We start from the raw sequence: 11,401 nt of genomic DNA on the forward strand, positions 1-11,401 counted from the left end.
GAAGCGTCTGCTGATGCTCCCTCCTCCATCATCACTGCTCGCACTGGGCCCCCCTTCCGGCCGTCAGCCCGTGCAATGATTATGGAGGAGGGAGCATCAGCAGACGCTTCCACCCCCATCATTTTGTGCAGTCGGGCGGCCGGGTGCTAACGGGCAGAGGCGGGGTTCGTTGAGGTGGGGGCCCGCTGCGGGCCCCATAGCAGTGGCGTGGACTGCCGCCATTGGCGGTATGCCAGTGGACATACACCATCCAAACAGTTCACAGAGTCCTAAAAGTCTTGGCGATCATCAATGTTTTCTGGAAAAACTGAGACGAGCCTGTTCTTTTTGCTCAGCAGTGGTTTTCGTCTTGGAACTCTGCCATGCATGCCATTTTTGCCCAGTCTCTTTCTTATGGAGGAGTCATGAACACTGACCTTAACTGAGGCAAGTGAGGCCTGCAGTTGTTTGGATGTTGTTCTGGGGTATTTAGTGACCTCTTGGATGAGTTGTCGCTGCGCTCTTGGGGTAATTTTGGTCGGCTGGCCAATCTTGGGAAGGTTCACCACTGTTCCATGTTTTCACCATCTTTATACCTTAATATTAAAGGCCTTCATTTAAAAACTACTTTTTGGGTTTACCTGGGGTATCTTTGTCTAATGTGTTAATTTGTTTTGTGATCTGAAACATTTAAGTGTGACAAATATGCAAAAGAATAAAAAATCATGAAGGGGGCAAACACTTTTTCATACCACTGTGCATATTTGAAGTCATATACACAAAAATACATAGAAAAAGACAAATATAGAAAGTAAGCCCGCATGGGTAGGGTCATCTCCCCTCTGTAACTGTCTGTCACCATTAGTTTGATTGTAATTTCTTTTTGTATTTTGCATGTAACCCCTTCTCATGTACAGCACCATGGAATCAATGGTGCTCTAAAAATTAATAAGAAGAAATATATACATACATATAAATACACAATCATGTACAGTCATGACCGAAAGTGTTGGCACCCTTGAAATTGTTCCAGAAAATGAAATATTTCTCCCAGAAAATTATTGACATGTTTTGTTATACACATGTTTATTTCCTTTATATGTATTGGAACAACAACAAAAAAAGAGAAAAAAGGCAAATTGGACATAATTTCACACAAAAATGGGTCATATTAAATTGTTGGCACCCTCAACTTAATATTTGGTTGCACACTCTTTAGAATAAATAACTGCAATTAATCGCTTCCTATAACCATCAACAAGCTCCTTACACCTCTCAACTGGAATTTTGGACCATTCTTCTTTTGCAAACTGCTAAAGGTCTCTCATATTTGAAGGGTGTCTTCTCGCAACAGCAATTTTAAGATCTCTCCACAGGTGTTCAATGAGATTTAGATCCGGACTCATTGGTGACCACTTTAGAACTTTACAGCGCTTTGTTTCCATTCATTTCTGGGTGCTGCTTGAAGTATGTTTGGGGTCATTGTCTTGCTGGAACACCCATGACCTAGGATGCAAACACAGCTTTCTGACACTGGGCACTACACTGCAACCCAAAATCCCTTGGAAATCTTCAGATTTCATGATGCCTTCCACACAGTCAAGGCCTCCACCATATTTTACTGTAGGTACTATGTTATTTTCTTTGTAGGCCTCCTTCCATTTCCAGCAAACAGTAGAATGATGTGTTTTACCAAAAAAGCTCTATCTTGGTCTGTCCAAAAGACACTTTCCCAGAAGAATTTTGACTTACATACATTTTGTCAAACTGCAGTCTAGCTTTTTTATGTCTCTGTGTCAGAAGTGGGGTTCTCCTGGGTCTCCTGCCATAGCGTTTCACTTCATTCAAATGTTGACGTATAGTTTGCACTGACGCTGATGCACCCTCAGCCTGCAGGACGGCTTGAATTTTTTTGTGACTTGATTGGGTCTGCTTATCCACCATCTGGACCATCCTGCATTGTAGACTTTCATCAATGTTTCTCTGCTGTCCACGTCCAGGGAGATTAGCTACTGTGCCATGGGTTGTAAACTTCTTGATTATGTTGCACACCATGGACAAAGGAACATCAAGATCTTTGGACTTGTAACCTTGAGATTGTTGATATTTTTAAACAATTTTGGTTCTCAAATGCTTAGACAGTTCTCTTCTCCTTCTGTTATCCATGCTTAGTGTGGCACACAGAGACACACAATGCAAAGATTAAGTCAACTTCTCTCCTTTTTATCTGGTTTCAGGTGTGATTTTCATTTTGCCAACACTTGTTACTTGCCACAGGTGAGTGTGAATGAGCATCACATGCTTGAAACAAACTTGTTTACCCTCAATTTTGGAAATGTGTCAATAATTTTGTCTTTCGCTTTTTTGGGGTTTTGTGTGAAATGATTTCCAATTTGCCTTTTTTTCTCTGTTTTTTGTGTTGTTCCAATACACGCAAAGGAAATAAACATGTGTATAATAAATATGTGTAATTGCAATAATTTTCTTGGAGAAGTACTTCATTTTCTGGAACAATTTCAAGTGTGGCAATATTTCCGGTCATGACTAAGCACACACACAGACATACGCACATATTAGGGGTGTTTACAGATTGTGAAAGCTGACTTCAGAGCGCTTACCTTTCCCCAGCTTGTCTCCTTTCTGGCCCCCATGCTTGATTGAAGCTTCTCTCCAGGGGAAAGCTTGGAGTGCCAAGGCACTGTGTGGAGTCACTTTAGCAGACATGGCCACGCACAGCATACTGCATGGCCTTGTTTGTTAACTGTGATGCGGCCAGGCTGACACACTAACACATTAAGTGGATAACTAGAGTTTGACAGGCCCTGGTGCAAAATTTAGACCTGGGGCCGAACCTGCATGTTGGTCAGATGTTTGTGCCCTTGTAGCGTTCAAGATCTTATAAAGACATACACGTTTCCCCCCCATGTAGTATTGTCCTCCCATCCTGGTATAACGTCCACCATCCAGTAATAATGTCCCCCATTTTGAGTCCCTTCCTAGTATAATGTCCTCGATTTGTTGCTCTGCTCCCACGATGTGCGGCTTCTTCACCTATAGCCGGCGCAGAGGCCAGCAACTGACTTTGCCCTTCCAGCCACAGGCGATACATGGCATCACTGTAGTGAGCCAGCGGGTCTCTGCAGCACACCATATTTTAGCTGAACGTTCACATTCACCTGAAATAGGCGTTGGTGTCGGTGGCCCCTCCTCCAGCATGGGTGCAGTGCCAACCCAGCTAATGAAGCAACAACTACTGGGGGAGAGGATGGGGGGGCGTATGCCCCTCTGCCCGGCCTGCCCCACCCACACGGCAACATGTGGCACGTCAGTTAAATTGCAGCAACACATTGCATCATTGTCTGTTACGATTTCCTATGGTGTCATGTTGTGACCCGAGTCGCAAATGTTTCCAAATGTATTGGACTTTTTGTCGCTGGTAGAAAGATGCAAGTGACACATTTGCCATAGATTTCAATGCAAGTCGAATGTGACATGCAACTCGAGTGCAACTTGTTCGCAAGGTGGCTTTTTCAGTTACAGCAAAATCAGAGCGCTAATAGTCCATGACAACAAGTCGCAGACAAGTTGCATAAATTATTTTCTGAGAATTGCTATTGCGTGACGCATCACTGTGCATTCCTAGTCTTAGACTCAATTAAAATCAAGGGGATGTCAAGGAAAGGGAAAGTATTAAAACCAGATCAGAATAGCGTACTTATCTAACCAAATCCTTGCCAATTTTGTGCCAACTTTGCTTGTCTTTCTGTTGTAGATATGATATCCTGACACAGAGACCTGTGACCCCTACAACTAATTACTATTCACAGCCTAGTGACCATGGGAGCTGCTAAAGCCAGTGATTGACTATTGCTGTCATATGTCCTTCTATGTCTCCTGTCAATGGACATCATGGTCAAAGCACCAGAGATTGAGACAGTGGACCGAACATAAGTATGCATTTTTAATTAACGATTTTTTTTTCATACACTTTTCGGAGCTGTTTTAAAAAAAATAATCCATTGATAATTTCAAAGTGTCTTGCTGAAAAAGGATCAAATCTTGTGTGATTAATGAAAAGTAATACATCATAGACAAGAGCACCAACTTGTAATGCACAAGAAGGGCACCACTGCTGCAAATATAATAAAAAGTGCATCATTAGGAAACAAATGACCCTTTAGCAATGCCAGGGATGCCCGCTTCACTACTTGTTGACCGTAATCTGAATTCTAGCAATAGATATCAGTCATTTTGCAGAACTTCTGAACAAATAAGTATCGACTGAGTGGCACAAGACAACATAAAGAAATCGAGATACTCTTTTCCAATAAAAGGAAGGGCATTTTTGCACCAAAGTGAGCCTCATTAGCCCTGGGATACAGTGCTGTAGTTATACCCATGACAGAGTAAAATCTGGGTGAGAAATGTTGCTTGATAATGATCATCTTCACTAATAATGTTTTATATGGGATAATTGTCCTCTATTAGGCTTACTGGCTAGCTATAAAGGATCTAACCATGAAAAAGTAATTTCATATCTATAGGTGTAAATTATATTATGTTTATATATAGACATGTATATATATATATATATATATATATATATATATATATATATATATACACACACACAGGTGCATCTCACACAATTAGAATATTAAGTTAATTTATTTCAGTTCTTCAATCCAAAAAGTGAAACTCATATATTACAGACAGAGTGATCTATTTCAAGTGTTTATTTCTGGTAATGTTGATGATTATGGCTTACAGCCAATGAAAACACAAAAGTCATTATCTCAGTAAATTAAAATAATTAACAAAAAACACCTGCAAAGTCTTCCTAAGCATTTAAAAAGGTCCCTTAGTCTGTTTCAGTAGGCTCCACAATCATGGTGAAGACTGCTAACTTGACAGATGTCCAGAAGGCAGTCATTGACACACAAACTCGCCTGACCTTGGGCTTCCATAACACCTCAGCAGTGCCACAGGCTGATCACCTCCATGCCACGTCGCATTGATGCAGTAATTGATGCAAAAGGAGCCCCGACCAAGCATTGAGTGCATTTACTGAAATACATTTCAGTAGGCCAACATTTCGGATTTTAAAAACATTTTTCAAGCTGTTGTTATAAAGTATTCTAATTTACTGAGATAATGACTTTTGTGTTTTCATTGGCTGTAAGCCATAATCATCAACATTAACAGAAATAAACATTTGAAATAGATAACTCTTGTTTGTAATGACTCTATATAATATGAGTTTCACTTTTTGTATTGAAGAACTGAAATAAATTAACTTTTTGATGATATTCTAATTTAGTGAGATGCACCTGTGTATATATATATATATATATATATATATATATGTATGTATATGTATATATATATACATACATACATATACTACTACACACTACTACTACACATACTTTATAGATATATATATAAAGTTTCTTATGCATTAACTTTTAGAGGATTGCCAAATAAAGTTGTAGAAAAAAAAAGTACAAGAGAATATGGGAAATGTAACACACACCACTGAGTTGTGTCATCAGACACGAGAACAGATGTTAATACAGTTAGTCCTTTACAATACACAATACACCAAGATGGATGTCATTATCTTCAGCATCTACAAATGTAGCAACAATTGTTAACATATCATCTTGTTTATTGGTAAATGCAGGACACATTAAATGGAGTAAGGAGTTAGCAAGAAACTCCAGCTCATAGATGACATTCAAGACACACTCCTGCGGGTCTCTAAACTTCTAATTAAACCAGTCCAAATATTACATGGAACCATTATTTATTTGTAATATCTAAAGTTTCCATTACACAACAGTATAGATCAATCATCATTCTCTACTCACACTTCATAGGTAGGAACAGACTCCATGGGCTCCTTTTGACTGCTGCTGTAGTAATGGGTCATAAGGTGTGACTGCAATGTGCTTCCAGCCAGGTGAAAAGTAAAAGACTGGGAATGTGTTATCAGCCGGAAACTGATGAAAACATTACCAGTAGGATTTGTTAAAATGTGGCCACACTAGTTGACATTTATTATGTATGTCGTATATGTGCTTTGTGTATACATAATCTAAAATCAATAACAGAAGAATAAATTGTAAGATTTTACACATGCTCATTGTGTAATAACAAACTACAAATAAAACAAAACGATGTTTGTTTAAAAGCTGAACATTCCGCCTTTGTAAGAACTTATTCACACATTGTGTTCTTACTGCATTTTTTGTACGTTTTTAGGGTAGAAAAATGCAGCCTTTTACAGTAGTAGCAAAATGAATGAGATTTCTAAAAAAATTGTAAAATCTCTTTTTTTGACTTGCCTTTTTTTTATTGTAAAACGCAGCATGATAATTTTTCATGGTTTTAATGGAGTTATTCCCCAGCAGCAAATTAAAAAAAAAGCATAGCAAATGCATCAAAATGCACATTTACATGCATTATTGTGGCTGCATTTTACAGCAATATGTGTTATTCCTGCGGGGAAAAAAAATGTAGCGAAAGAAACTGAACATACCCTAAAACAAATGAAATCATTTTTATTTTTAATCGTCGGCATATTTAAGTAGAAGAGAAATCATGGAATTATACACCAAGGTTAAGGAATATTATCAAATTAAAATTTTAATATGCATTTCTAAAACAAGTTCTGTCACAAGTGTAAAAATGTCAATTAGTCTTCAGTTGAAAGGGGTATGTTACAGACCTTAACCAAATATTAGATATTAGATTGGCTAAGCTAAAAAGAAAAAAAAATACATGGCCCTAACAGAAGAAGATGTCGACAGAAACAATTGAAAGGATTATAAAACTCCTTCTTGATACAAATCCAACATGGGGTGAGACAGATGAGGGTTGTTCCCAGTCACCGGTTTGTAAAATTTGGGGCAAGTATAAAGAAAATGAGAAAGTTATGAAAAAAAAACACATGGGTACACCTTGAAAATAGCACAAAACAAAATAAAAATAAATGGGAGCAACAGGAGTCAATGTTTGCATCAGAATGAAATAGGATTTACATAATACAGAAGCCCAATGAAAACCAGCACTATAAGAGAAGAAAGCAAGGTGAAACTCAACTCAAAAGAAGAAATTGTGTGGCTGAAAGTGAAAATTAGTGATGATGAATCATGAATCTGCATTAGCCAAGGAGATGATGCAGGAACTTTTGTCTGGTGCCATTCTAATTAAACATATAAATCTGGATCACTTAGGAAAACAATAAAATAAAACAAATGGCGCTTCCTGGTGTGGTACCACTGAAACGGACCAAAGAAAGAGGGTACATTATATGTTTGGCTGCAAGGCATCTCTATCAGAAAGGAAAATTTTAACATGTCCAAGTCAGCCATGTCAGTTAAAGAAAAAGAGTTTGCTAGAGTTAAATAATGATTAGGATCTATACTAAAATATCTAATGTTTATGACAATATTAAATTTACCCATCCACTTTTCGTTCAAAAGCTGTATATAGTGTATGGGTTAACGCTCTCGGGTAGCCGCTAGGCCACAAGGTTTATATATCACACACGGCATAGTGTTTATTTCCACTGGCTGTACAGTACTGATAACAAAACCATAAACATAACATCCCTAGCCTTGTCCAGGCGTTAACTAAACAAAATAGACCCTGGCTACTCAGACACAGCTCAGCTAGTTCCAGCCCGATCAAACAAAACGGCTATTGCTCATAGCAACCAGTGATACTTGCAGTTTGGTGCATACGGCTAGTGCAGTCTCTCCTCAGATATTCTGGCTGGTCTCTCTCAAGCTCCAACACAACCCACTCTGCTCAGCTTCCCCAGCTGACTGACTAGTGAACACATGGCCTGGTTCTAATCATAGTGTTAGAACCCTCCTGTTTGTTTTTTCCATCTTGTGTTTTGCAGTCACGTGACCATCTGCCTTTATATTCCAGCTCCGCCCTCCTGGCTGTGCTGGACTTCAGTGTTGTTTGACTGTCTTTCTAGCCAGGTGCTTCGGTGCCTATCTCTGTCAGTTCGCTTGGTCCTTCTGGGACCTCTACTACCTTTTTGTCTGTTTGTCTTTTTGTGTTCTGCAACAACTTCTCTGTTTAGGATGTGTCCCATTTTTTGTTCCAGTCCTTAGTTCTTTTAGGGACCCCTCCCCTTATGCTATAGGTCTTCGTTCAGACTAGCCGAGGGCTAAGGCGGGTCTGTTCACTAGGAACAGGCAGCCCGCTACATCGTAGGGATTCAGCTTAGTCTTACTGTAGGGAGAGCTTTCCCCTATCTTTCCTTAGCACATGTTGCAGATCATAACACATAGCTATCCAGGTAAACCTAATCATGACCTGTAGTGCTAGAATTCAACCCTAGCCTACCTGGCTTTCCTACTATTGCAATAAATAGTTGTCACGGAAGGTGTGGGAAAGACTGGTGCAAGACAAAGGGAAGAGAGAAAGGGAGCCCAGACACTCTTGAAAGAGGGAAGTGGAGACCTCCTAGGTTAATCTGATATCACCCTGTCTCTACTAACGTCCCTATATTGGTTCTTCACCAATCGCCGCACGCGAACCTCACCCTGTCTTTCCCTGGCATTAAGCCCTGACTAGGGAAGGAAGGGGATGAGTGCTAGTCGATCCCCACTGACAGCTGAGGACAACAATGGGGGAACAGACAAGGAAGATAGCTTAGCTTTTAGTCGACTTCAGAGAGATGAACACCCTTCCTCACAGCTCCAGAGAGGAAGAGGTAATGCACTTGCTCTGAGCCTTCACAAGGAGTAAATGTGAGTATCGCGTCACCTCCCTCTGGCACACAGCAGGTATTTATACACCCAGGCCAGGGTTCTTAATTAGCCAGAGGAAGGTAGCCGCTGGGTCCTAGAGAGACAACTTCTAAGAAGCTGTCTGTAATGCCAAATGAAGAGATCTCCAACAACCAATTGCAGGGTTACTGTCTGTCACTTCCAACACACCCGTGACTATAGTTTACCTGTTATCCTATTATGCTTCATGTACACATGCGCATTACAGTCAGGATTTGTAAGTCAAAACCCGGAGTGAGACAATCAAAAAGCAACTATAATGAGATTTTACCTTGTTTTGATTTTTGGTCTTTTTATGCTTTTCTGTTACAAACACTGCTGCAAAATACTGACCAAAATAAGTGTGAGTGAGGACTCAAATTGTAGCTATCATGATCCTAGTATTACAGTCTATAATAACTGGATGTTCTTCAATATATATACATAGTTTGTTCTTTCCCCCTCAGCTATACTAATTTGACCTTCTGTTGTTATTGATTGGGGAAGAGATGGAGGAGGGCCAGGAAATGGAATTATAGATTATCTTTGAAGAAGGCATGCTAAACTGTAATAGTCTTTAATAATATTACTATTATATACCAGTATATTAATTTTAGAACACAGGGAGGACAGGCGTTATGCAGATATCAAGAAAGTTTTAATAAATTCAGTAACAAATACACATACATTACAAGAGTAACACTAAAAATTAGGAAGTACAGCGACAGCAGGCAGTGAAGAAAGGCCCGCAGCCAGAAGACACATATCCTAAAACTTAGAGGCTACCAAAAAGTGCAGTGCAGGTAGGTACCTACTGGCATGTATAAATCAGATAAGAAGGGTATAAATATCACAGACGAGTGTCCAGGAATAAGTTACAAGATTAGGACCTTACCAGCGGATATAAGACAATGTTTACTGGAGGAAGCGGGCTAAGACAGCCTCAACGCGCGTTTCGCGAAATATGGTTTTGATTTATCAAGAGGCGATTCATTTTGAATAAGTATATTGACAGAAGGCTAAAAACTTAACATTTTTTTTCTTTGTTCCCTAAATCAGTAGTACATGTCAATACCAGAGAAAATGTTTGAAATATAAACCATTTGGACCTATCTAGGCTTACACAAGATCGATCTTCCTTTAGAGTGTTCATCCATCACGTCGCCACGGCTCGAGACCAAGCCAAAGGCTGTTAAATAATAACACTGGTATACCATGATTTTGGTGCCAACGATGTCTGAACAGTTTTATATTACGTTTATGGTGCTGATTAAGAATATGACTTTGGTTTTGCCAGATTGGCTCTAGTTTCTGAGATATTTAATTAATTGAAATACAAAATAATTCTATAGGATAGTTCATTACCCAAGGCACTGTTAAAGAGTCAAAAGACCAAAACCTATTGCATTTGTTATCAAACACAAGTCACATTGGGGGAATGCATTATTTTCATGGATGAATTATCTAAAAAAATAGAGATAATTCAGGAAAAGTAAAGGGAATTTTTAATTCAGCATCCTCAAAATACTCTAAATCCATTTAAAAAAAACATTGCCACCTGAAAAAAAATGTTTTTTTTGTAGACCTGTGTAATTATTTCATAAAAGGTTCACAAACTACCCTTGTCCTCCCCAAAATGCAACAACAGTAAGGCCTTACTCCTGTCTTCCATACGTAATTTTTGTAAAATAGAAGACGTACTCATTGTAGTCTGTGGGGTTATTTACATGTCCGGGTTTTTTTTGTAGACAGTATGTCCATCCAAAAATCAGTTTAAGTTTATGGGCCCTTGAAAATCAAGCACAGCACACGGAGGGCATACAGTCTGTGATTAACATTGCAGTGGATAGCAGAAACTTTGTAATTTATTTATCCATACATGAAAAACACTGATGAAACACTGATGGTAAACACTGAACAAACACTGCTGAAAAACTTTGATCCAAAACATTAATGACATTCACACCGTATTTCATCGTATGTGAAAAACAAAGGGCATCTGTTTGTGGGAGATATTATCACTAGATGAAGTCTTACAAGTAGTGTTGAGCGATACCTTCCGATATCAGGAAATATCGTATCGGATTGGATCGGACCGATACCCAAAAAGTATCGGATATCGCCGATTCCGATACCGGAAACCAATGCAAGTCAATGGGACACAAATATCGGAATGAAAATAAACCCTTTCTTTCCTTGTAGGTTAATTCTACATGAAGGAAAACAACTAAGAATAATGTAGAATGTATTACACGAAAAGCCGGCAATTCATCAGCGGCATACACCGGTACCCGACAATTTACAACAGAAAGAATAGAGCTTCACACATAGATTAGATAGATAGAAACATGTCAGTCACATATATAAGAAGTACAGTGACAGTGTTGCTTACTGTACTTGTCATTTAGTGTAAAGGATTTATAAAAAAAAATAATAGTGTTTTCATGCACCGTCTCTTTAAAAAAACCGGCCGGCAATTCAGCAGCGGTACCCGACAATTTAGAATAGAAGGAATAGAGAATCACACATAGATTAGATAGATAGAAACATGTCAGTCACATATATATGAAGTACAGTGACAGTGTTGATTACTGTACTTGTCATTTAGTGTTAAAATAAAGGATTTA

At 38.9% G+C, this 11,401-nt stretch overlaps 1 protein-coding gene across 2 annotated transcripts in view; it reads right to left on the minus strand.

The window, feature by feature from the left end:
• Positions 1–6,005, minus strand: part of LOC141166213 (stimulated by retinoic acid gene 6 protein-like) — a 106,213-nt gene extending 100,208 nt beyond the window's left edge. Inside the window, exon 1 of one of the 2 annotated variants that reach the window (XM_073652681.1) lies at positions 5,853–6,005. In XM_073652681.1, coding sequence (XP_073508782.1) covers positions 5,853–5,914 — 62 coding nt within the window. In that variant the 5' untranslated portion in view covers positions 5,915–6,005. The remainder of the gene's footprint in view (positions 1–5,852) is intronic. The other variant, XM_073652682.1, reaches the window with a different exon arrangement.
• Positions 6,006–11,401: the final 5,396 nt, after the last annotated feature.

This window comes from Phyllobates terribilis, unplaced genomic scaffold (assembly GCF_046119375.1).
Source record: "Phyllobates terribilis strain yellow unplaced genomic scaffold, ASM4611937v1 Scaffold_11__3_contigs__length_659146591, whole genome shotgun sequence".
Taxonomy (NCBI): Eukaryota; Metazoa; Chordata; class Amphibia; order Anura; family Dendrobatidae; genus Phyllobates; species Phyllobates terribilis.